The 26,661-nt window shown below is 40.5% G+C and overlaps 1 protein-coding gene across 1 annotated transcript in view; it reads left to right on the top strand.

The window, feature by feature from the left end:
- The first annotated feature begins 2,497 nt into the window (after nt 1-2,497).
- TIAM2 (TIAM Rac1 associated GEF 2) overlaps nt 2,498-26,661 on the top strand; it is an 87,815-nt gene continuing 63,651 nt past the window's right edge. Inside the window, exons 1-6 of the mRNA XM_082303171.1 lie at nt 2,498-2,521; nt 3,584-4,786; nt 10,625-11,060; nt 14,903-15,075; nt 16,092-16,316; nt 25,658-25,843. Coding sequence (XP_082159297.1) covers nt 3,590-4,786; nt 10,625-11,060; nt 14,903-15,075; nt 16,092-16,316; nt 25,658-25,843 — 2,217 coding nt within the window. The 5' untranslated portion in view covers nt 2,498-2,521; nt 3,584-3,589. The remainder of the gene's footprint in view (nt 2,522-3,583; nt 4,787-10,624; nt 11,061-14,902; nt 15,076-16,091; nt 16,317-25,657; nt 25,844-26,661) is intronic.

Genomic DNA, 26,661 nt, shown 5'->3' with positions numbered 1-26,661 from the left:
CTTCTTTTTTAGGGAATGTGGTTATAATTGAAAGCAAATAAACTCTTAATAGTCATCTTCAGGCACGGTGAACTGCTTTCTAATTGTGTTGATTATAATTGCTGAAAATATTTATAGAAACTGGTTTTGCTTACAAGAAGTGTTCATCCCTCTGCATAGGAAACGAGAAAAGCATGTCTTCTGCAGCAGTGGATAGCTGTGAGAAATACAGTTGAAGCTGAACTCTGTCCCCTGCACTGTAATTTCCAGGGCTTCCAGAGATAGTGTAAAACACATGAGTGTTTGGAGCGAGCACAGCCAGAGTTTGTCCATGACCACCACCCTGCTCCTGTATCATGCAGCCTTTGGGTATAAGCTGACTTGCTCTGCTCTTCTCCCACTAATTGGAAGTAACAGAAATAAAATTGCTTCACACAAGTGTGAGGCAACAGAAAGGCATGACAGCTGATTTCCAGGGTTGATGGTCTTTGTGCAGCTTCAGAGATGCCCCTATGTGTTACCGCAGTATGCCCGGATGTTGAGCCTATCGACACTCAGAATGGCTGGGATGCTGATAAAAATCCCTTGGGGCTATTTCTGTGGAATTTATTGACTGTTCTGTTGTAGTGCAGACTGATTCCTGCACAGACTGAGACACTGTTTTGTAGACATTGTACCTGGAGATAAATTTATTCCCTCACCCATTGTGTGGCCTGTGTATTGGAGACGTACAGTGGACCCTGGTAGCCACAGCTTGAGCCTTGAAGAATTGAAAGTCTGTCTTTTGAGGTTCATGACAGCAGCTTGCTTGCTACCTACTCCTTTAAAAGGATTAGCTAATCATTGCACAATCGCTATGGAGACCAGATGGTCTTTTTGCCTGTTTCTTAAAACAAATTGAGTTCAGTGTTTCCTTATGAATAGATATAAGCCCCTCAAAGCCCACTTGTTGAATGTACTTTCTTCTCCCAGATGAGGAATTCCGAATGTAAACTCATTGCTTGTTTGTTGTCTGTGTCTCTTGGATATAGGAAGAGAGTTCTGCTGGGTGTTCACAATTTGTTCAGGAGCTTGGAGCTTAGGAAGTTTGTGTGTTGTCTTCTGCTAACCTTGAATCAATAGTCTTTTGTTCAATCCAAGTTGCATATGACACTTTAAAAACTGTGCACATAGAGGAGTGCACTTAGCAGCATAGACAGATCAAACCTGCACAGGCAAGGGTGTCATAAATAGCAAACTTCCAAACTGTTAGGGAGAATAAGAAAGCTACAGATTTTTTTTTTTTTTGAGTGTAAGATGAAATTTCTGTGGCTTATCTGTTTTATCAGATACCTTTGTGATAACAGGCATTAATTCATGTTTATAGGTCTGTAGCATCTCTATCATGCTCTATCTCTTCTAAGTGATTTATTTGCTAAAATTTTTCTAGGCTTGCTGTTAAGACTGTTTTTAGTTCTAGTCTGCAACCTTTACCTTTGTTTTTGGGAAGGTTAGCTACATACCAATGAGTTATTTTAAACCCTTTCAAGGTTCTTATACAGTAAATAGCCAGAAGAAGGGTCAATGAGAGCAAAACCCAGCATGTTCAAATGAAGTAGCTATTCAGTTGAAAATTACGAACAGTAGCCATGGAATTTAGGCAGAAAGGAAAAATTTTGTTGGTGGTGTACTAAGACTGGTTTCTGACTAAACTGTATGTTCCAAAACTGGGTCTAAGATCTTGTATTACTTCTTTTCTATGGAGCATTTCAATCCCTAAACTGCTGGTGTGTTCTGTGAGATCCAGATTTGGTCCTTTTGCTTTGAGTTGCGATCTTTGTGTGCCAAGTGAAGAGCCAGTACTTTCAGAGGGCTAGGAAGAGCTTGGGTCTTGTTACGTCTGGGTCTGTGCAATGCTTGGTGCAGCCTTTTTCTTATTTTACTGGCAGATTAACTTAAAATCAGAACAGACCTAAAGAGGGAGGTTACTGGGTGGCTGCTGGAATGATTTCATGGTGGCCTTTCACTGCAAAGGTCACAGTTGGAATCCAGGCATGGGAAAGATAAACAGATGCTGTGGGACATGGCTCTGATCAGCCTGGTCCACATTGTAGTGGACCACTGCACAGTACCATGAACTGTAATTGGTCTTACAAAAGGAAAACTGTAGAGGGATGAAAGTTTGTCCTCACTTGTCAGTGGGAGGAGAGAAGGACAAAATTAGAAAATGAAACACTTATTCAATGACTTATTTCTACTACTTCAATGTCAATTGTCAAAGTTTGCTTATAAAAGTGTATGTCTAAGGTTCAGGAATCCTCTTCATCAGACTTCTCTTAATTTGTAACTTTTGATTTTTTTTTCTTTTTTATTAATTTTACATACAGCTGGACTGAAGTGTAAGTTGTATTTGACTAAAAACCTTTTTCTGTCTTTTTCTGTGTTTTCTAGGAAGGCTGTGTGCAACTCCATTCTGGTTTTGGCAAGCATAGTGGCTGGCCACGAAGACAGTGCAGAGCATGTTGACTGTTAACCGTGCCCATGCTTGAGAGTGTTCCTACAGGTTTGCTCTTTCTTTTATACTATACTTTTAACCTAAAAATGCTAAGGGCTTGAAGTAGGGATGTGAAAACACACAAACTCTAGAAGATCAGATTGTGCTTTCGCAGTGGCTTATTTTGATGAAATTTTTATGAGGCAGCAGTGTATCCTCCTCCGCGTGATAGTCTGAGATATGATGTGTAAAGAAGCATAGTGCCAATGGAAAAAGCATTTTGGTGTTGTTCCTGTATGTTACAAACACTGGAGATTCATTCTGAGTAACAAAAAGAACAGAACGATCTTTTTTACTTTGGGGTGCACTTTATGTAGGTTTGAAATCTTCAGTCACCTCAGTGGGGAAACTTAACTGCTCCAGTGTGTGCTATTCACTGCAAACACTGTGAAAAGCTGAAGAGCATTTTACCAAGTGAACTGTCAAACTGTGCTGAACTGAATGAACATAATGCAGTTTTGTGCTGTAGTGGAAGATGAGGCTATTTGCTAACCAAGTCATTTTTTGTCTGATTTTTGGCATGGGATTTTTTTCTTTCTCCTAGATTAGCTACATTTAAACACATAGCTCGGGTTTACTGAACATTTTATTGAGGCAACGCTTGGTTGCACAGAAATCAGTCAAGCTGAAACTGCAGTGGGCTTGTCTGTTGGCAGAAGGCATTTCCCTGAAAGTACAGTTCACTTTACATCTAAGTTATGATTATCTTACTGTCTCCCTTTCATTATGCCATTGTTCTTGGGAGCCAGAGATTTTGTAAGTTATAAGAAAAGGATGTTGCCAAGGGTGTGGGTAGAGGAAGGTGTTGACAGGATTTCAATGGAGTAGGATTCCAGCTTTATAACAGAAGGGTAATGAACCATAGAGAAAATAGGCTTTCCTAGCTTGCCCCTAAAATAAGTTCAGTTATGAATTTAATGTTGAACATGGCCATTTAATGGCTTTTTTTTGAAACAATTGTTTCATATCATTTTTTAAATAAGCATTTTCCTGTGTAGAGGGTAAAAATGGCCTGTTATTTTTTGCTCTATCTTTCAGCCATTGTTTCTAATGAAACTCTTCTTAATTTAGTGGAAAATGGGGAATTCAGAAAGCCAGTACAGTCTTCAGGGATCAAAAAATCATGCTGCTACTACAGCTGGTGCCAAGCAGAAGCCTTGCTCTCTGAAAATTCGCAGCATTCATGCTAAAGATGAAAAGTCTTGCTCTATGCATGGATGGGGACATACCAGCAGCGGCTCCAACTACAAATCAAGGTCCCTTGCCAGAAGCTGCCTTTCACACTTCAAGAGTAGTCAGCCCTATTCCTCTAGACTTGGTGACACTGTGATGAAGGTCTCCAAAAGCAATGTCCATGCCAAACACAGGACAAATGCCTCAGGGGACTACTGCCAAGGGAATGATGCAGTGTTTTTGCCGGATAATGGTTTCCACTATATTGGCCTCCAAGCTGGAAGTAATCATGCTGCCTCTCGAGAATGCAATGGCCACATTTTAAATTGCTACGGAAAGAATGAGAGTCTTGCATCAGCCTCCCCATCAGAGGACAGGAGGAGCCCGAAAGTTCTCATTAAAACTCTGGGGAAGCTGGATGGTTGCTTGAGGGTCGAGTTCCACAACAGCAACAACAGCAAGGTACCAACTGAGGAGTCCAGTGGGCCAGTGCAGTTGCTAAGGTATTCCCCTGCCTTGGAATCTAAGCCAAATAATCTGCTTGACGTCAGGAGGAACTCCAGTGTAGACTGTTCTTCAAGCCATCGTCTATCACCTACCGATTCAAGGCTTCGGTCTAGTAAAGGAAGCTCCCTCAGCTCCGAGTCTTCATGGTATGACTCTCTCTGGGGAAATGCTGGGGATATCAATGAGCTGGATGGTTCTTATTTGACCAGGAGCACTCCAGATACAAGCATTCATGCCAGTTTCCCAGCAAGTGACAACAAAAAGTCCTTCAACCAAAGTTCATCTCTTTCCTCGCTCCGAGATCTCTATAAGGATACAAACTTGGAAAGCACTCCTCCACCTGGGATCAGACTGTCTGACGAGTATATCGACACTCCTGGTAGCCTAAGCAACCGTGTCTCGTTTGCCTCAGACATTGATGTTCCCTCCAGGGTAGAGCAGGGAAGTCCTGCACATTACACCTCCTACACACTCCCGTGCAGAAAGTCTAAGCCCCTCAGCGAGGATGCATCCAAGAAGGATACATTAAAGAACCGAATGCGACGCATCAGTGACTGGACGGGAAGTCTTTCAAGGAAGAAAAGGAAGCTGCAGGTGTGTACAAAACCCAGCCTAAAAGTCTGAACGTTGGGTTTTAGATTCCTCTTATAAGCATAGTGATTGCATGATGTTTGTCTTTCTTGCAGGATAATTACTTGCTTGTCTCATTTATTAATTTGTGGAATTTTGAGAAGGACTGCATCCCTGGTGCTGTCTGAAATGTCAGCAGAAGAAAAAGATACATGTTATTTTGTGCCAATTTCCCCTCCTATTTTCCTATTTTGTCACCTTCTAAGTTAACTGCAGTCTTTGCAGCCTAATATCTCTGTGAATTTTCTTTTGAAATTGTTGCATTACTTAAAAAGTGACTTGGGTTTTAAACTTTCTTTTTATTTCAAGTATTAAAATACAACCTCTCTCGCTCTCTATGCTATGAATTAGCATACATCATCTGAAGAGTGTGGATAGAGCAGTAGAAGGAGGACATAACTATCTTTGTAGATGTTCCCTGCCTGTTTTATTGGCTGCACACTCAGTTTTTGCTGTCCATCCATTTCTAGCAAGGGAAGCAGCTGTTTTGACCAAAGGTGTTCTGCCTCCATCTCCTCTGAAGGCATTACATGGAGCAACCTCCTCCTTCCTATGCGTCAGCCTAGTTCACCAGGAAAAACTTGAGTTGCCATCTGGCTCACTGGGAGATGGTAGTATGAAGAAGGAGATGGGAGGGGAGAGCAAGGGGGAGGGAAGGGATGTTTCTTTAGAAGAATTTAAGACTAATCCCATTAATAGGAATTCAGGATGCCTGTGGTCAGGAATGAAATTCTCATCTCTAGCTGCAGGCCCCAGAATTGGGTCTTTAAATACCAGACTGTGCCTGGTCTCTGTGTGAGAGTTTGCAAGCTGAGATGAGACTGGTTTTGGGTTTGGTTTGGTTTGAATTTCTTTCCTTTTTTTTTTCCTTCTTTTTTTTCTTTTTTTCTTTTTGTCCTGAATCTTCCCTGGTGTTTCTCATACAAGAACAGTCACTGTGCTTCCCTAAATGAAGGATGCTCCCTTTCAGCACACTGATGTGCTGGTCACTTCAGAAGTTAGCAGAGAGTGAAGGGAACACCCACTTCTGCAACTTAGGCAGCAGCTAAGCAGTAGATCATAACACGTGCTTTATGTGGCATGTAGAGCAAATGCTGTCTCCTGTGCTGGAAATTCAGACAGGTATTGTGCTTAACTGTGTCCATCTGTCATTGCAATGTGAAACTCTGACAGACCCTTAGGCTCAGAAATGAGGTCAGCGTAATGTTTGCTGGTGTGCATCCTAGTTGGGGGCTACAGAACTGGGAAATGAAAATGAAAGCTGTTTATTTGGATCACTTCTTTTGCGAGTTGGTGCTCATGTGCTTTATCAGGTGCTGTTTTTTCACCTCTTACTCAGTTGTGAAAGAGAGGGCAAAAAAACCTGGAATCACTGAAGAGCCTCAGTGCTGTGTTCCAGGATTCTTCACTGATTTCAACATCTGTAGCTGTTCTGGATTTTACTGCCAGGCTCTGCATATGATTTCTGCATCCCAGACCTTTACTATGTATTACTTAGTTATGACATTTTCAGAATGGCATTTGTGGTGCACAATTCATAGCTGTTTTGAATTCACTATGCAGTGAACTGACTTCAGACACAGCAAGGAAATTTGGCTGGTGAGATTGCATCAAGTTTGAATCAGATTCTGGTAGAAGGAAAACAGCCCTAGCTCCAAAAATGGTGGTTTCTTAGAAAAAAGCATAGGAAGTGGTTAGTCATTGATTTTAATCAGACAAGTATCCAGCGACAGGAAGGGCAAGAGGGAGGTAGTGAATGCTTTATAGTTTAGCAGTTCCTTGTGTGGCTTGATTGGTTCCTTTTAATCTTTCACACTTTGAGTAACCTGCCATCTCTTCTGGGGGTTGCTGTGTTGTAGTTTGGCAATGCTTATACTCTTTACCAGGTCCTTCAGCTTAAAAACCCAGAAGTGTCATGCATGGTTCTGATCTGTCAGACGGTTGGTCCCTGTTTGTGAGACTTCATCTCGTCGAAGGCAGCATCTGTGCTCTACTCTGAACAACGCGTGCCTTCCTCCGTACATTAGTAATGACTGACTGTGAGTCACTTGGGCTGAACGTAGGTGAAAGCTGGAATATTTCCCTATAAGTGGGCCTAAGTGCCGGTGGTGGGTCCCCCCAGCTGCCCCAGTGGAAGCAAATCAGCCAAAGCCATGCTTCATGGGAACACAGGCCTAGGAGGCACAGGCTTGGAATGTTGAGGCCAGATCCTTGACACTAGAAAGGCAGTGGAGTTTAATCCCCTTTGTGAACAAATTGCAGCTTAAACACAGGTAGGCTTTTCTCCATCTTGAAGCCTCTTTCCAGGCCCTCTTACTCAATGCTTGCTAATTGGCAGAGTAAATGTAAACAGCCAGTTTGTTCTGATGTCAGTATTGCCTGCTACATTAGTTATTCTTTCCTATTTTTTAACCTGTTATGATTTATTTAAAGGGAGGTGGTATCTTTTCTTGGCCTGCATTTGTGGGACTATGCAGACACTTCTTGGTCTCCTGTGTTAAGATTGGAAGTCTGTTTCCTTTTCATTCCAGCACCCTTCCTCCGCACCTGTTTTAAATCATCCACAAAAGGATTTGCATATGGGATATTTAAGAGAAGTCCTTGGCTATGCCCTGTCCAGTTACTTAGATGTTTTCTTATGTCTGAATTGATCTGATGTATCCTGGAATTGAGCTTGCCTTTCTAATAATGGTTGTGCATCAAGACTTGCAGTCATCTTTTCCATGACGTAGCTTTCCTTGCATTAGGGTGTCCTAAAGTGTTCCCTCAATGCATCACTGGTACTCTACTGAAGCACACATCTTCATTTAGTTTAATTCATGCTGAAATGGCACTGGGTTGATGCTGTATCACAATACACTGTGTGGGAGCCGAAAGGTTTGTGTGATGTATGTGAGGCCTGTGGACAGAATTTAGACAGACTTGCTGCACAGCCAGATACTGCTAAAGATGGTGATGTAAACTGTGTAACTCTTTAACATGGAGAAAATTAGCAAATGCTCTGTAAAATGAAAATCCAGCCACCAGAAAGAGCTACTGAAGGAAGGTTCTTCAATTAAGTAAAATAGCCTCACTTCAGGAATCATGTCTGAAATTTTCTGACTTTATATGGCAGAGCCCTGATGTGGGGTGTAAAGAGAATTTAAAAGAAAAGTATATTGAGTGTACCTCTTTACTTGACTTGAAAATTGGTATTAGATTCTCCTTTTAGCTTGGGTCCTAATGACTGTAGTAGGCTGCATTGTTTCCTGTGCTATTCTTTACTGCTAATTATTGCTGTGTCACTTTGTCTAATTGGTATCTTAGCCAATTTATCTTTTGCACTATCTCAAAGATTGAGAGATTTTCTTGAATGCAGCTGAGCAGAAACAGTGATAGTTCTCTATCATCACTAGATTCAACAGAGCAAAAACCAGCATAAAGTTGCTTGGCAGGAAAACCACCTGGAGTAAAACTTAGGTTAAACTTTTTCAGTGGTGGCAGATACTGCTACAATGACAGCCTTTGCAAGGACCAACAGACTGCCTGACTGCCAATTCAGTTCTTTAAGGAAAGAAAAGTACAAGTGATGTTGTCCTGGTGAAGTGTATATATTAATTTTGGATTCTTTGTCCATTTTCTCTGCTCTGGTACTTCCTCATTCCTACCCTTTCTGTGTGTGAGGAGAAAACATAGGATTTGGGTAGTGGCTGGTCATTGACAGGTTGCATCCCACCCTTTTCATTAATGTTTGTTGTTCCAGTGGTGGCTCTTCACAACAGACTCCTTCTATGTATTTGCCCTGTGTTGTGTCTCTTTCTAGTGCTTTGGGACTGAAAGAAATACATATTCTTAATAAGCTTTATACTGATGTTTTCTAGGGGACACTAGCAGTTCCTGGAGAATAGCCAATTAAAAAGCTGGATTTTGGCACACAAGTACAGTGATAGTAATTAAAACAAGGGTGGAGAAAGCTTTCAGTTTCCCCCTGGAATGCAGATCGCCAGCACAGTTGTATGATCCATGTTCTACAGTTGCTTGTGGCATAAATCCATTACATGCAGGATTATATCCTGGTTTGGCACTCCATGTGCTGATCTTCCTCCCTTTACCATTTAAAAACCAACTAAACTATTGATGTTTAGGGAGTTACTCTTGGACAACACTGATTAACACTCTGCAAGAAGATTTGAGGACGGTGTTCTTTTACCAGGAGAATTGGATCACCAGGCAGTGATCTGAGAAGCCAGGCTTGAAGTTCAATGTACTATAAGGGAATGTGGGTTTCAGTTCAAATTGGCTTTTGTGAGGCCACAGCCAGTAGTGTCCTGCTGCTGGAAAAGTGGTTTGCCTGGCATTGCCTGGGAGGGTATACAATCCCAGTCTTGGCTGCACACCAGAGGTCCTGATGCTATCAAAACGCAGCACAGCTTTTCCGCTGCAGTTTTGAAGAGCATCAAGTAAGAAGCAAAGAAACAAAAAAGTAGTTGTTTTCAGCTGCTGGTGAGAACAGCTCACAGGAGACCAATGTTTATTTACTTTGTTCTTAGTACAGTAGTCTGTGAGAAAATAAATGCTTTTAGAGAGACAGTCTAAACTTGAAAGTATAATGGCTTTATTATTACTGAGGGTAATAGCTTCACTTCTTGAATAGTTTACTGCAATCTCTTCTTTTTTCTTCCCTCTCACTTTTACTGCAAAAGCCAACCTGTCTTTTGTGTTTTATGTTCTTAAATCATGCTTTCTTTAAATAGCATTGGCAACGCTTGAGTTCAGAAGACAATAAATGGCTTCTTAGGATGGGTGGTGTGGTTCTCAACAGTGAAGGTAGTGGTGCAAGGAGCTCTGTCTTGGGTAGTAGGAAAATCCCTGTCCATCCCTGGAGCCTGGGAGAGCTAGGACAGTACTTGGAAAGACTTAAGAGAGAAAAGGTCCAATCTGCCAACAAAGTCCCACGTTGACAAGCAGTGGCAAGAAATGTGCCTGCTCTAGCATCCATATCAAAGGCAAAGTTGAAGTCATACCATCGGGCCTGATTATTTCCAATAAAATTGGCCAGCCCTCTCAATCCAAGGGATGAAGTTGCACAGTGCAATTAGGAGAAAGGCCTGTCAGTGCTTGATGGGATGATCAAGTTCTCAGGGTGTTCCCAGCAACTCAGAAAATACACAGCTCTGCAGTGTGGAGACTGGATTTATGCCAGTCAGCAAGCGTGTCTTTTTTTAAATCACATATTGGTTTAGATTAGATTTTAGTCACTTGATCAATAATAACAACCTTAGAATATTCTCAACTTTTGACCTTTTTTTTGTTGGTTAAGCACAGTTTATATGACAAATAGAAAGTGGAGGTTAAAATCAGCCTTGTTGTGCTCAAGCTAAACCTAGCCACCTTGCACAAATGTGATAGCACCAAAGTATCGAAAACCCTATAATAATAAAAAGCCCGTCATGATGCTGTTCCTGCTTTGTACTCAGACAGATGTAAGCCATGGTGCCTGGGTTTCAGATGGAGGATGTAGTTGTCTCCTGGAGTACCTCAGGTTTCAGCCAGTAGTTTCTACTGAAATTTGAGATTACTCGAAGGTGCTGGAATTACCAAAGTACTCAGACTTAGTGGTTAGGGTTTAATGGGGTTCTGCTGAAAAAAACTGGATGGTAGCAGTGGTGGAGTCAGTGGCTGAGGCAAAGGCTATGAGGTAATGGTGAAAAGATGAAGGAACTGGAAGTGGCTAAACATGAAACAAATTTAATTCACAAATCAGGCGTGTCTTCTGATCGTAGCTCTGGTGACTGATTGCAGATAAATTCCTTTTATGCACAGGAGCCAAAGTGTAAAGATGGGAGTGAATACTTTGACAGCAGAATGGACAACTTCAATACGGACACCCTGGCACCATCACAGCTCTCTAATTTACTGTGGTCTCCTGGCTCCAGTCATGTCCTGTCGCAGAGAAGCGAGTCCACCAACGCAGTCAGCAGTGATGCCTTGAGGCAGAACATTTATGAGAACTTCATGCGAGAGCTGGAGATGAGCAGGATGAACTTGGAGAATACAGAGACCTCGTCAGAAACAGAAGACTCCAGTGGTGAGTCCCTTAGTTCCTTGGAGCAGCTGGATTTGTTGTATGAGAAAGAGCAAGGAGTGGTACGCAAGGCAGGGTGGCTGTTCTTCAAACCCTTGGTGACCCTGCAGAAGGAGAAGAAGCTGGAGCTGGTCGCACGACGGAAGTGGAAGCAGTACTGGGTCACACTCAAAGGTAAGCTACCACGTTGATCCCTCACCTTGGCAGCAGCAGTTCTTTCCATCGTGTCTCAGCAGCATTTCACGCATGCTGGCTTCTGTTAGTGGGTTTAAGGGGATCAGAAAATCACACCTAACTTTAAAAGGTCTACTGACCACTTAAAGAGAAGCATGGGCCTAAGCAGCCCACTGAACTGAGGTGCTGCTCAATGTCTTTGGGATTGTGTGTGCAGCCTTGTGTTTCATGCCATAGTGGGAGTTGTTTTGTCTGACTTCCTAGTTTGTGTATTCACATGAGATTGGGGACTTAAAAGATTCTTTTGGATGTTTGGAGGTCAAAGACCAAATTGAACCAAAATTTAAGGGTCGGGAGAAGTCGCTGATGTCCTTGTTACAGACACACAGTTCCTTAGGCTCTGCTATGAAATTTGCTTAAAGATGAGGTAGGTTAATGTAAAAACATTTAATTCATTTCTAGCGCTTTAGGTGGCAATATAATGAAGAGGTGAACTCCCTGTGCCAGAGCATTTATACAGACAAGTGTATGATTCAGAGCAGAGGGAGCTGAAGCAGCAGCAGGGGAAGCCCTGTGGTGCCCAAGGCATAGTCCATTCCCAGGACTTGCAGGTCTCCCTCCTTTCCCTGGGTGGTCTTTCACCTTCCCCGCTCCCAGCAATACCCCTTCTGGCTTTTGGCATGCCCAGCTTCCCATCTCCTGCAACTGCTTCTGTTGTGGAAACAGCCCCATGGGAAGGGAATCTGCTCAAAGGGTCTGCTGCAGGTGTGATTGTTGTGCTCCATTAATGGCTCAGAGGGTGCTGTAAGAAGTGTATGGGTGTCAGAAAGTGTGAGAAGGAAAATGACATCTATTGTGGGGAGGAAGGGAAATTTAATGGGTGAGTTCATAGGCCTTTTTTTAAAATCTGAATTGCATCCAAAGGATTTGCCTTTCAGTAAATATAATACTAAGTTAATGACTAAGGAAATGGTCAAACTTGATAATTTCCTATCATGTCTGGAACTAGAGGAGAGAAAATAAAAACTTTCCCACAGGTTGCCCTTTTAAAAATAGTGCATGGGTGTAGACCTGAAGAAAAATGAACAGCAAACAGCAAGTGCTGGTAATGTTGTCCTTGATAGTGCTGATTTAAAAGAAGCAAACTTGCTAGAATGAGGCAATTCTGCCTAATAATTCAGAGACTTGTTATCAAAGGATCAAAATGTAGGCAGGCTTAACAGTTTAAATCACTTGCCCTAATCATCAGATAGCATGATTCATGCTTACAAGCAGTGTATACAAAGGCAGAAACTGTACCTGAATTCCACCCTCTTATTGTGTGTGTTTGTGTTATGGAGTATGACTATAGTTTGATCTGCCTCTTTTAAAATTCAGTTTCTAAAGAATCCTGTCAAAACTCTAAACTGAAATATGTTACATACAGTTTGTGCATTTTTGGGATAATAAGGCTCTGGCAAGGAATTCAGGTGCTTCATGTTCATTTTTTTGCTATAAAATTGGCTTATTGGTGACCTTGAACAAGTTCCTACCTGAATTTCCACAGACACAAAAAAGGAATAATAAAATCCTTTGTAAAAAGCTTTATTAACTTCTAACATTATAAGTGTTAGATACAGTGCTTTGTACTTCAGTGGTTGATATGGCTGCATTCATGGTAAGACGTCTCTTCCACTTTGTTAGCTGTTTTGAATATACGTTCCTCATTTCCTCGATCTCTTACCTTTATTGTCCTGTGGAGACTTCTGATGCCAAAATAAACTTGCCTGTCTGGATATCAAGGCATACTTCTGTTTTCATAATATGCTATATCAAGATCCAGGCACTTGCTTTGGTTCTCTTTATACAGGTTTTTGAATAAATCTGTATTTAATTTGTTCTTGAAGTTTAAATAGCCAAGATATTTTAAAGCATGACTTAAAATAGCCACATATGTAAATGGAGAACAGCATGTTTCTTTGCACTCTGTTGAGATGTGTTTAATTATAAATATGCAGAAGGCTTATAACCATCTGGTTACCTGCCAGACTTAAAAGTATACATGTCCTGAGGCCTCTGCTCCACTTTCAGGGCCACCACGACCTGACCCTGAATAGTAACCGTGTACCAAGAGGAACTCTCTTTTCCATCTGTCCTGTCCAATTAGTTTACTTTAACAAGGGAAGTTGCTTTCTCGTTGCCTTCCCCCTTCAGTTCAAGTTTTAATTAAAATACTTAGACAATAATCTGTCCCAGTGGGTCTGACAGGGCTTACGAAACTAGCTGCTTCCAGGGATCACTGGACTTGACCCAAATATATACCTGGGGTGCCATACACCCAAGGCTACATGCATGGCCTCCAAAATATTTTATTTATGTACATATAAACTCTCAGGATAAAACATGACTTATCTTCAATTAGAGCAAATAGGAGAAATATGGGAGTTTAAAACAGAACTTAGTATGCACTTTCCTAAAATGCAGAAGTGGAAGTGGTTGTATGTTGCTGCTGCTGCTGAATACAAGAGAAGACTTGGTTTTGCTGGTTTAGTTTGCCCTGTTGTGTTCAAATGCAATTTCTGATATGCAGAGTGTGACAAACTGCGTCCTTTTTTCCAACTGCAGAGATCCCCAAGTGTTTCAGTGGCATAAAGAAGATAAAGTGAGGGCTGCCCAACGGAAAAGATAAGACCAAATCTATAGGACTTGTTCTTACCCAAAATATTCTGCCAGTCACTTCGGACAGTAATAGGAAAAGGTGCACTTATGTAGTATAGAGGTATTTCTAGGTATTAGATTCCTTACTCTAAAAAATTTTCAGTCAACAGGTGATTAGATCAGAGATCTCTGATATCTGTTTCCCTTTGTAATGGTATTTTAGAAGTGCAGTTCAGTCCATGACCCCTTGAACGGGCAAATTGGTGCGTCTCAGAGGACCGTGGGTTACAGCATGAGGCAGGAAGAAAAAGCTGTCAGGGATGAGCCAGCTTCACCGCCAAAGGCAACATGGCACTGTAGTCATATTGCTGTGGGCTAGGATCAAGTGTCCTCTGCTGGGATCAAGTCTCCTCCACTGTCCTCCAGAAGTAATTCCACTTGTTACACTCGGGATTTTCATCATCAAGGATGAAATTTGTTTTCTGGATGCAAGCTTCGTACCTTAAATTTAACACTATTTCCAAGACTGAACATGCTCAAACTCAGCCCCTTTAAACTGTTTTAAATTACTCAGAATTGTCTGAGTCTTCAATTTTCAGCTAGATTCAAGGAAATTGGGTTTAAATTTGAGAAGTTTAGTCACTAAGCATGTTGTAGAAAAAAGATTCTGCAAATATTTTCAACAAATACAAAGATTTCTTAAGTGGCTGTTACAAGAGAGTTGGTTCAATTTAATAAAAAAACCACAAAAGCTGATTTAACTAAGCAGAAGTTAATCTCTTCTACATGCTTTAACATTTTAATAGGCTGAGTTTATTGATGGAATATTGTGGATCAGAAAGAATCTTTAGCCAAACTCCTGCCACTGGCAGGGACATCTTTCACTAGACCAGATTACTCAAACTCCTGCCTACCCTGATCCATGGATGCTTCCATATTGAGGTGTTCTGATTTATTTATTAAGTCCATAGATGTTTGTTGTGTCCCTATCAGATGTCTGGTTCAACTTTTCATTGGCAAATTCATCATTAACTTTGCCTATTTTTCTGTGCAGATCTTCCAATTTTTTCTGTTTTGGAAGAGGAGTAGAACTGCTGTTCCCTGTCTCTGAAGGGTGTCTTAATTCACAAAAATATTAATATAATGTTGGGAAATCGATGACTTACTGTCTCCTTATGTTTTTTTGTCCCTCTGAACTGCAAAAGGTTGTACTCTACTGTTTTATGAGACCTATGGAAGGAATTCAGTGGAGCAGAGCAGTTTGCCTCGATACGCCCTGTTTGCAGAAGACAGTATAGTTCAGTCTGTTCCAGAAGATCCCAAGAAAGAAAATGTGTTCTGTCTCAGCAATTCTTTTGGAGATGTCTACTTATTTCAGGTAACAGGATGCATGCATAACTTTGTGGTTGTTTCCATTTTAGGATGTGACTCCACACATATATGTATAAGATTGTTATATGTTATACATGCACACACACATCATACTTGTGCCTTTGACTTAAAATAATAGCACAATTGCACTGTTGCATTACACTATTATAATATTAAATATGTGATACGACTTCAGGTATTACACCACTTGGCTCAGTCGTTTGTGGTTCAGAAACAAAAAGAACAAGGATCACAAATCTGCACAAATCTCTGGGTACCTGGTTGATGACAAGCTTCTAAAAAATCAATTTGTTATCAAATTTTTTCATGTCTATTAGCATTCCACCCTTACAGAATAGTGTGCTCAACCCTGAATCTGCTGGCCACAGAGACTTTGCTTGAGCAAGATGCTCAAGAAAGAGAGCTAAAAATAATCAAAATACCTGGGCTGCTCAAGTGCACCACTGTAAATGTTAAGAACAGTATTATGTGGAACTGCCTGCATAGAAACATGTTGATTCATAGGCACACTTGTACGTGTCTCCAGAGATACTTTGTGCGGATTGCATTCTCTTTACCTTGATTTTGCCTCTCCACTAACTTGGCACTTTTTCAATAAGCAAATACCTGCTTCAGAATCTCACGTATAAAATCTTCTCTGCTGTCACAGCAGTGAAGGTTTGTCTTTGATATCTGGTAGGGTTTACTTTTCATTATCTGGAGGGATGAAAAATGCAAGTCACATCTTTCCCACAGCTTCTGTGGCTCTTGTGCTCCTGAGGCTTTCAGACCTCACAGGTCTAAGAAGCAGAAACTGAAGGTTGGAGACAAGTCATGATGGAGTGCAGGAAAATCTTACACTTCTTTTGTTTACACAGTTCTAAAGAAAACCTTATTTCACTTGGTCTAGATAAAGTACCTAAGATGACAGTGAACCCATCAAGCACTTCAGGTCCTAGAGCTGTTGATTTTTTTTTTCCCTCTTATCTGCTCATAATGTTGCACCATTGATTGGTTTTGCAGGCGACAAGCCAGACGGATCTGGAAAACTGGGTTACTGCCATACATTCAGCCTGTGCTTCGCTCTTTGCAAAGAAACTTGGGAAAGAGGACACTGTCAGGCTGCTGAAAAATCAAACCAAGAGTCTCTTCCAGAAGATTGACATGGATGGCAAAATGAAAAAGATGGCAGAGTTGCAGCTCTCAATTGTTAGCGATCCAAAAAACAGAAAGGCCATAGAAAATCAGGTACTGGAAACAATTTTTTTATATTTATCATTACTTCTTGCTTTGGTCTCTGTTTGTGCTTTCTAGGCCTGAGAGTAGTTGTCTTGGGCATAGCTGGCACAGTGGTTGTAATTATTGCCAGGTTTCTACAGCAATCCAGAGCAGTGCAGAAGGTAGGCTCCTCAAAGCCGAGCATCAGACTGGTCTGTTTTATGAGCACAAAGCTATTTCTTTTCTCTTGTGTGAAAATGCAATTAATTTTCACTGTTTTATGTTAATAATATCTAGCTGTTACATTGCATACCACAGAATATACAGTATGTTCTGTGAATAATTTATTATTGTATTGCAGAAGAGATTGAAGAGTAGGTACTTGGCAATACTGTTCTGCACCTTAAGACAGGATGTGAAGAATACTTAGTCCTTCCTCCAACTTTATTTGCATAGTGGCAGACAAAACCCTGTGCTTCCAGCTGAAATTTAGCCATAACTAATGATCACCTGATTGTATGTGTGGTGGTGAACAAGCATGAAGCCTTACTCTGCTCTCACTTCCAGCATGTGAACCAGGAATCACTCCAGGGATACTTTATGGAAGTACATTTTGCAGTGTTGTTGTCTTGCCCATGCCCCCAGTTTTGCAGGTAGTAACTGGCAAAAGATGCTTTAGTTATTTAGACATGGTTAGTGTTCAGGCAAAGACCTCACTACCCATGGCTTTGTGTGCACTAAACTTATCTAGTAGTTTAGCCTAAAGAAGTCTGTGGACTGAGGTTGCTGTATCTTTACTTTTATTAGGCCAGTTACAGAAGACTTCTGATAATTTGAACTGATTGACTGGTCTTGGAGACCATTGGAGAGCCCATCTCTACCTGCCTTTCCAGTCAGAGTAACTATTCCTCTGTCAGTACTTCATGCTGCATATTATGGCCCCTTGAGTAGCAAATGAAGTTTATTCCCTTTGAACCAATACAGCATAATTAGGTTTTTTTAGTTAGCGAAACACTCATAGTTTCAGGGATTTGATGCTTATAATATTTAAATTTCTTACTCTACTGGCTTGGACTTAATGAATAGCAGACTGACTGGTACTGACTCCACTGCCAAGCTGTTGTGGCACACTTGGGTCTGAAGCTGTATGAGCAGAGTTCAAATAACATGCAGGTTTGTGTAGGGGTTTGTAGTGCAGATGTTCATAAGCCCTTTAAGTGCTCAGATGTTCATAATTTATTTCCAGGTCACTTTATTTCATGGTCCAGAGCTGAGTGAGGTGAATGGAGGAGGAAAAATGCTTAGCATTCTTTTATTGCAGTAGGCTTTCAGACCTAGAGAATATACAGATTTCTATAGCTGTCTAGTGCTTGTAACATGATGCACTGAGGAAAAATCCTGATGTATATTAACTTAATTTATCCCTCCCTCATCAGATATTCCTGTTAGCATTTCATTTGGAGTTAGATGAAGTGTATTAATGATCTATCTTAATATCTGCTAATTAGATGTTCTGTCCTTGAAGAACCTTCATTGTTTTTCAGCTCTGGGAGAAGCTGGCTTCATTCTGTAGAACTGAAACCCATCTCTAGGGGTGCAGAAGATTTATTCGTGTTAATCTTCTGTCTATGTGTGTCTCAGAACATTGAATGGGGGCAGACCATTGACACAAAGAATGAAATGGATCATTGCAAACATCCACTAGTTAGCAAAGAATAAATTTATAGCAAGACTTTTCTCCTTTCTTGATCCCTTTGATCTCTTTAAAATCGCTCCTTACAATTGCCTAAGGTCTGCTGGCGAAGTCACTTCAGAGAAAAGTCGATAGATAACCGGGTTGCTTAGTCTTCTATTTTGTTGTCTCAGATTGGCTTTTGCAAAGAAAAAAAGAAAATCTTGATGTAGTAACTGAGAATTCTTAATATGCTTAGTAAGTTAATGATTTTGAGAAAACGTTATTCCTGAGGGAATAGTTTGCGTATATGTAGCTGTAGTTGTTTAGTAACTGTGGTTGTTTAGTTGTCTTTTGCCTATTTTGAGTAACAAGAGAATATAAATTCTGGTTTTGGTTTCGTGTAAATTTGATGGTGTTTCAGTCATGTGGCAGATATTATTCCTTCATGCTGAAGTACACAGCATTGCCAATACTGTATTTCATAAGCATGCCGTGCATCCTGTGCTGGAAATTTTCACTGGTGATTTATTTTGGGAAGCCAGCACAAATAGTGTGATTGACTTCAGAAGGACTGTGGTGGTTTTTTGCGTAGAAAGACTTATTTTCACTGGGCTATTATCGTGGAAGCTCTGATTTCTATAGCCCTTCTCCTTTTCCTTCCTCTTCCTCAGAAAAGCAACCACCAAACGTCAACTTGCTCTTTTCTTTCACTTCTGTATAGACTTAAAATCCATACTTCTCTGCTGAAGACTTAATAATTCTCAGGGCTTTACAAGCAAGCAAAACCTTTCCTTGTACCACCACCTGAAGGGCAGTTGCAGTAAGGAAACTTCTAAAGTTGCTATAGGTATTTTGATATAATTACATGTGCTTCTTTTTGGTGTCCAGCAAATGGACTAGGGAAGCTCATTTGACGCTATCTGGTAAATTTTTTGAATTTGAAGGCAATCAATTGATAAAACCAGTGCTAAACAGAAGTGCAAACAAACAAACATAAAAGACAAAGAAAACGTTTTTCTAGAGAAATTGTTGTTTTATGGACTTGATGCTATCCAACTGGTTGGGAAGGGTTTTCAGGCTTGTGGCTTACATGAGGGATTCTCTCTATCGGGGTTTACTGGCCCAATAACTATAATAAAAATAATAGACTTTGTAAGTGTTTAAAAGCAAATGGTAACTATGGGTAATGCTAGTCAGTTTAGAAGAGATCAATGAAACATCTGCAAGAGCAGCGTAGATACAGCAGCCCCTGGCAGTGTGGCTGGAAATCTCAAGTCTGCACGTGCCACCTAGAGCCACGTAGGTTTTTATTACTGTGTGAAATAAATACATTGTGTGTGATGGTATTATCCCAACATGTAACTTCTCCCCTAAAGTGCAGATAATTAGGCTAAAAGGTAGCAAGTTTGAAAATCTCCTGGTGATGAGATGAATTTTGAAGCCTTTCTCTAAAAAATTTCTAGTTTTCCTAGATGTTTAACCTGTTAGAGAAACCAGTGTTTGCTTTGCGTATGGAACCCTGTCGAACTGTTAGTGAAAGGGACTTCTAGCATTTTTTCAGAGCTCTTTTAGCAAAATATTGGACATTAAGTCAGAAGTGGAGCTGCCTCTGCCTGCAGAACTGGTTTTAATGGGGTGGAAAATCTATCTTGCAAGAGAGGGCACTGCAGCCCTGGGTGTAATTGTTTATGTACTTGGTACGTAAGTCTATCCTGATGTCTCACTTTAGAACAATAGTATGATTAATAGTTGCTTGAAAGCATTATGGAGTTTTGTCTTCAAATTTTAATATGTTGGTGTAATCATGTTTTCCAAGCTCTTCAGAGGTTTCTGATGTGATTCATATTTTCTCTGCATATGATTCTTAACTTTTCAGAGGGTTAGGAGCATGTGTATTTACTTGTAGGCACTGAAATGGTGAAGCATAAATGAGAAGAACAGGCACATGCTTGGAGATACTTTTTTTGTAAGTTTTTGTGTGTTCTCCACCTAAAAGTCTGTTGTCATAAAAAAAATGAAGGGATCAGTAAGATGCTGATCTGTTTATTCTGGATAGTCATTAAATCCAATAGTACCTTTCGTCTTTCTTCCTTTCGCTGTAGTGGTCTTCAGCTTTTTACAAAGAGCGTAACTTAATTTCTTTGTTTTTAAAATTTACTTGACTCTTTATCTTTTCTCTCACATTTGAGGGAAGACGATTGAAATAGGGCTGGGGATTTATTCTTCAGGCTCCACAAAGCCCAAATTTCACGTCTTAACTTTCTATAAAGCATCTGATGAAATATTTTCTGACATTGAGATCCAAATTCTCAACAACACTCAAAGAGAGTCTTTTTGGGGAACTTTGCTAGCACATGCCAGCATTGCTGCAAACAAATTCAACTGGAATCTCAATACATAGTAACTTTTCATTCTTCCATATCTTCTTAAACTAAAAAAACCCCATTGTCCAAGCCTACTAGGACAGCTCTTCAATTTGTGTGGTCTTTGAACTGGCTAAAGTAGAGCTCTGCTTTTTGAGAGGTCAGTTCAGCTTCTTTCTAGGTGTTACTCTTCAGTAAGGATGGTCCTTCCCTACACCATTAGCAAAATATTTCTCTAAAGTAGTAGTAGACTGAGAGTGAAGTGAGTAGGCAGACAGAAAGTTGGGGAAGTTCATCTCCATTCTCTCTGCACTGTTGTTACTGTTTTACAGATGAGTGAATTTCCCTCTTTGTTTTGCAAAGATTTAGCATAAAATAATGAAAAATGAATGTGGAGCTATATAGCATTATCTCATACAATGGAGCTGGTGGGGAAGCGTGTGCAGAAAGGGCTGGTGGTCTGGGTTTTGGGGAGGGGCAGCTGGGTAGTAAAATTCAGTGGCTTCCTTACTTACATCCCTAGCTATAGACATACATGTGGTACCACCAATTTCAATCGGATTATCAACAAGAAGTAAATTGGGCACATGTGTGTGTACTTGTGTGCTATCAGTGGTGTTGGGAATAAGACTTCCTCTTTCTATTTTGGTTAAAAATTATGAAAATTCTATTCTTCCAGTGCAACTAGAAAGATGACATTTATTGTAAAAAAACTTCATTGTCTTGTTATTTCAGGAAGATTTCTTAACCTTTTTTAAGTCACCATGAAGAATGAAGAATAAAGTGTCGCTAATTGAACATGAGTGTTGTACTCTTTTACAATGCCTTTTTTATTTCTTTAAAGTAAAAGTTATGATAGTAGTGTTTTTAAAGTAATGGAATTTCTGGAAGAGTGATGTTTTTGCTTCTTCAAGTTCTCTTTAGGAAGTAATGACAATAAAAATCTGTTCCTTGTCCCCAGAAACCAAGTGACTCATTTTTCCAGATGGATACAATATGAATTGTGTCTGAGAACCAGGGACTGGAATGCGAAGAGTTTGGTGTTGTTTGTAATGTGGTTGAAAAGCTGTACATATAAAACTGTAGCAGAAGTTTCTTCTCAATCCACAGAGTTCCCTACATCAGCTTCCAGCGACACTTTCCATCTGGAAATAAGATATTGTGTAGGGAAAAACTGAGAATTTTTATTGCTATAGATAGTGAATTGTGTCAGCAAGGCCCTTGTGCTGCTGCATGGTATAAGAACTACTACTAAATAAAATAAATTTTGAAGGCTTAGCTTTGAGAGAAGGCCCTCCTTCCTGTGCATCTTCTCTTTTGTGCTGCTTTGAATAGGAGCCAAGTGAAAAGTTGGTGTTTTGTTATCAGGTGAGCTGATAACAAAAAGCTTTTTCCATCCTTCTTCTAGGTCCTTGAAGCATTGTTACATTGAGTTGATATGGTGTCATTTCTGACCCAGCTTTACAGCATTCACACACTGGTTTGGGTTTTATTATACTGAGCTCTTTTTATTTTGTACAGAAAACATGATTGTAAACGAGGCAGTTCTTCTCAGCCTCCCAAAAGATACTGGTTGCACTGTAGTGTACGAAGGACGAGGGGCCAGGGGCCATCCCTGAGCCACACTGCCTTTGCTGGGACTGTTGAGGCCTTCGCTTTCACCTCAGCTAAACCTCTTCCAGCTGAGGTGCTGGTGCCACTGTAAATATTACCTGCAGACAGAACTGTAGAGCATGTAGGAACTATGGATCACCAAATCACCTACTAGGAGCCATTGGTCTGTATATTTATCCCTTGCTTTTCCCAAGCTCCCACTTTAAAGTTTAGCTGTAGAAAACCTAGCAGGTTTATTGACCTGAGAGAGACCTTCTTTCAAACAACTTCGTTTAGCTCCTCTGTGTGCGTGACTTAAAACGTAGTTAATTTGCAATTGTTTCTTAGTGTCTGAACAGATTTTTCACTAACCTGGAGAAGAATTGACTGTTTATGTTTTGAAAATGATCATTACTGCAAGTACTGCCAGTACCATGCTGATGTTCCTTTGTGTGTTAACTCGTTCCTGCACTAGGTCTTTGATGCAAAAGCCTATCCCCTCACATAATTACTGTCTTGTCCTTGCACCAGGCTTCCTTGCATGATTTCTCCTGGTGGCCCAGGCTAAATAATTCTCAAGGCTTCCCACATTTTATTCTTTTCTATCTCTCTACCACAGCTTCCTTCCACTCTTAGAGTATCCTAGTAGGTTCAATACATTTATTTGGGTGGCCCCTCCCTTGCCTTTCTCCCAAGCTCTTTCATGCTGCCACTAAACCGAGAAATCCTTGCTTAACATTTGCCTGGACTGACAATGACATCCTCCCTTTCCTCTGGAAAAACCCTTTAATGCTTTCACGTTTCATGTGTGCTCACTTGCTTGGTATGCCTCACTTCGGGCCATATTGCTTATCTCTTTTTGGACTCATTTCATGCTGCTGTTAGCCTTTGTCGCCCATTCCTGCTCCCACAGCTGTCTGATGCATCCACTTTTTCCTGTTTGCTTTCGAGCAGATTTCAAAAGGGCCATTTTGTCTGTGCATGATGAAGTTAAGTCCTTGAGCCTTCTTTCGGGTAGTCCTCCCACGTGGGGCAGAGATTTGCCTCACACAATAGCAGAATAGGGATTGCAGCAGCGAGTCTGCAGGCTGTAAATTAACTTGGTGGACCAGGTCATACTGTGCTTTGAAGTTGTTACTTTTTTATTTGTGTGCTTCTCCCTTTTAGTGTTCAAGAATATAAATCTCTAGGAAGAATTATCATAGTTTAAAAGGCTCAGACAAATAGCAGCTGGTATTGGTTCATGGTCTCCAATTGGTTCCAGACATCCCTGGTTTTGATAAGACTACAAGACAATCCCAGAAATTCCTTGCCTACAGCTTTTAGTAATGCCATTAAATGTAACATTGTGATTACTGATGCTTTTGGAGCTGATTAGCTAGTATCCTGTGTGACTAGGAACACTGTAATTTAATTTCTTCAGAATGCCCCCATGTTGTACCCCACTCCCCCTTCTTAGATTATCTTTATTTTAAAATACAACTTCATGCAAATATTTAATGGGGATTTTGAAGAAGGTCTAAGATACTCAGCCTGTGTTCAATGAGGACAGGATGCTCCACTCCAGCAGTGCCCAGAACAAGACTTGCTCTGTTCCTGAGCTATTAAAAGTTGTCTTGGCTCTGTACCCACAGAGGTGTCATCTCAAAGGGAAAGACATTACCTGAGCTTGTAGCTTTTGGCTTTGTGAAAAGCTGACAACTATGTTTTCATTCTGGTGGGATGTTGACACAGAGAAAGAGCTCATCTCGCAATCTTGTATTGGAGTTGTCCCATGCGTAAAGTACTGGCAAGCAGAAAAATGCTCTGTGAGAAGTGCCTGAGAGCACAAAGAAAGCAAAAAAAAAGGGGGAAATTTTCAAATAAACCCGAGGAAAAAAAAGATTATTCTTTCTGGAGTGCAGAGGATGCATGTTTCAAATGTCTGTGATGAGAGATTAGACAAAGCATCTTCATTATATGTATGTCTCTGTCCATTTTCACTAGACTTCTGAGAATTGATGTCATGATAAGCTTTTGTAAATTCTCTTTTGCTTTTAATAGTCACTCTTTGAAAGATTTTTTAAGTGTACTGTAAATTACAATTTTGCATTCATACCTGTGCAAAATGGTATATTGTCTTCCATTTCTTCACCCTACTCAACGAATAAGATTTACCTCTTACTTCCAAAAGTAACTGATGCCACAATTTGTGAGCACATGTGTAAGGAAGCTGGGCTGGCTGAGGTCTCTATCGGTCATAGCACAGACCTTAGCACTGTTTTGTTAACAGGGCCTATTTCGCCTTTTCATTGTTTGCTTCTTCATTCTTGAAAGTAAAGTGGCAAAATACTGGTTTAATTCTTGAAATATTTGGCAGCATTATAAAGAAACTGAACTGATTTTACTTCTAAATGAGCCTAAAGGGCATAGTACACTTGAGGGTTTTATATTTGTCAGCTTGTTTCCTGAGTCACAAAGGTGCTTGTCCCAGCCTTGGCTAATCTCAGTGTGAGGTGATAACGTCCTGTGCACGTGCAGGCAGGTGCTCCAGAAAAAGCCAACGCTCGTTAGAGAAAACGTGATGAACTTTCTCCACAGCCCTAAACCACCTGTGGAACATGCAGCGTGCAGTGACTGGAGCTGACATTGGAAGATGAGTATTGTCAGGGGATTTCAGCACACAATCTTGGTGTACCTTGACCTAATGGACATGCCTTTTCTGCCTCTGCTGTATCAATGTGCTTGCTGCCTTTTTTATTTGTACTACGTATTGGTATTAATGTATGTGGTACGTTCATTGTACAACCTGCAGGGCAGATTTTTGCTACAACTACCAGTATGTAAGTTGGGGAAATGAAGAGCAAAATTTGACTTAGGTGCTGTGCATAAGAATATGTGTTTAAATAAGTGTGTATGTTTTAAATGAGTGTGAATATGTTTGTTTAAATTAGTGTTTATCTACACAAATACTTAAAATCTGTCATCTAAACCTTGATTCAGAGCTTTGCCTAGTAAATATTTGATTCTTCACTTTCCTAATTTTACATTGAAACTGGATTAAGTTGTCACATCTTCATGTACCTGTGCTAGATATGTTTTAGAATTAAAATTAAGCGTGTTTACATTCCTGCTTTTGGTCCAGTGGTTTGTATTGAGTCTATATAGCTGTTATTTGCAGTTTGCCTGGGTGTAATAATGTCTTACCTTATTAGTCAGAGCAAGAAGCATGAGTATTGTCCCCTGTTTACAGTTAGAGGAGCCGTAGAATGGTAATAGAGAATGAACAGAACCTACCACTGGAACTACTTTGCTTTGCACAGTTTGTTAGAGTAGCTGCGCTACTTTGCTTTCAGCCAGCCAGCTACACAGTCTAAGCTTAAAAATCCAAGACTAATTTTCAGAAAGGAGGGGATGATGGGAGGGAAGAAAGAGGGGAAAAAAAAGAAAGGGCCTTTGTGAACCACAGGGTTGTGTTTTTATGTAACTGTTTTTGTGGCTATCAAACTACCCAAAGTTCATGGTATGTTCATCTTGTCAGTATGTGTTTAAGACCACCAGCTTTGTTTTATTTCAAGTCATCTTTTGGGTTGATGTAACACAATATGACTGAATGTGTTTTGGCAGGGAATAACTAATCTAATCCATATACTACCAGATGAAAGCAATTTACTATGGGTTTGGGGAAGAGCTCGAATTTTCAGTGCAGCCCACAAAGTTATTTTTCCCCCATTTAATTGTCCCTTTTTATATCTAAACAGATCCAGCAATGGGAACAGAACCTGGAAAAATTTAACATGGACCTTTTCCGAATGCGATGTTACCTATCCAGTTTGCAAGGTGGGGAGCTCCCAAACCCAAAGAGCCTTTTGGCTGCTGCCAGTCGTCCTTCAAAATTGGCACTGGGGAGGCTCGGCATTTTCTCTGTCTCATCCTTCCATGCACTGGTAAGTCCAAATGCACTTTCATGGGTGTGTTACACAAAAACACCATGTGCTTAGATGTGGAATTGTGCTGGGAAAATATGTGGCTGCACCCACATGCATTGCTAAGACAGCCCTGTTCCCTTCTCACCCTTTCTGCCTGTTCCTTGACTGCAAATAAATTTTCTTCTACTGGATATGGCCATGACTTTGTTTTTTATGGCCCCAAAGGACTCCAGGCTTGGAGTCCCTCCTAAAAAGGAAGTATTCTTATAATAGGCTAAAACTAGAGACAATTCAAAATTATATGTCACTTTTTTTAAGAACTGTGGGCTGTATTTCTAAAGAAGAATGAGTGAGATCCTGAGCTGCTGTAACCTGTTGTCACCCCATTGGCTTCAAGGAAAGTACCACAGTAGCAGGTTTGCCTCTGCTCTTTAACCTTGGCAGGGCTGCAAGGCTGATCTTGGCAGAGAGACCTGGACCACATTTGCTGCATGTGAAGTCTGAGTAGTAGTACTGAAAGTCCCATCAGGGAGTGTGTTCCTCTCTGCCACTGTTTTTATCTATGTGGTTTGTGCCGTTCCTTGTTAATAACTCAATGCCACAGCACATTTATCTCCTGTTTGGCAATTTTGAGTCTGTCTTCCTCTAGCAATTTCATATCTGAATGATATGTTATCATTCTTCTTCAGATCCTTTTCATTAGCTTCTTTTGTGTTACAGAGCAGTATTTTCTCAGATTCTCCCTTCCTATGACTTCTAATTTTGCCCCATGACAAAAAAATTATTCTGCCACGCCACTGGAATACTGAAACAAGCATCGCTGCTGAAAGTTTAAA

Source organism: Coloeus monedula (genome assembly GCF_965178545.1).
Source record: "Coloeus monedula genome assembly, chromosome: 2".
Classification (NCBI taxonomy): Eukaryota; Metazoa; Chordata; class Aves; order Passeriformes; family Corvidae; genus Coloeus; species Coloeus monedula.
The sequence above is the reverse complement of the archived record's forward strand: the minus strand, read 5'-3'. Positions and strand labels throughout refer to the sequence as shown.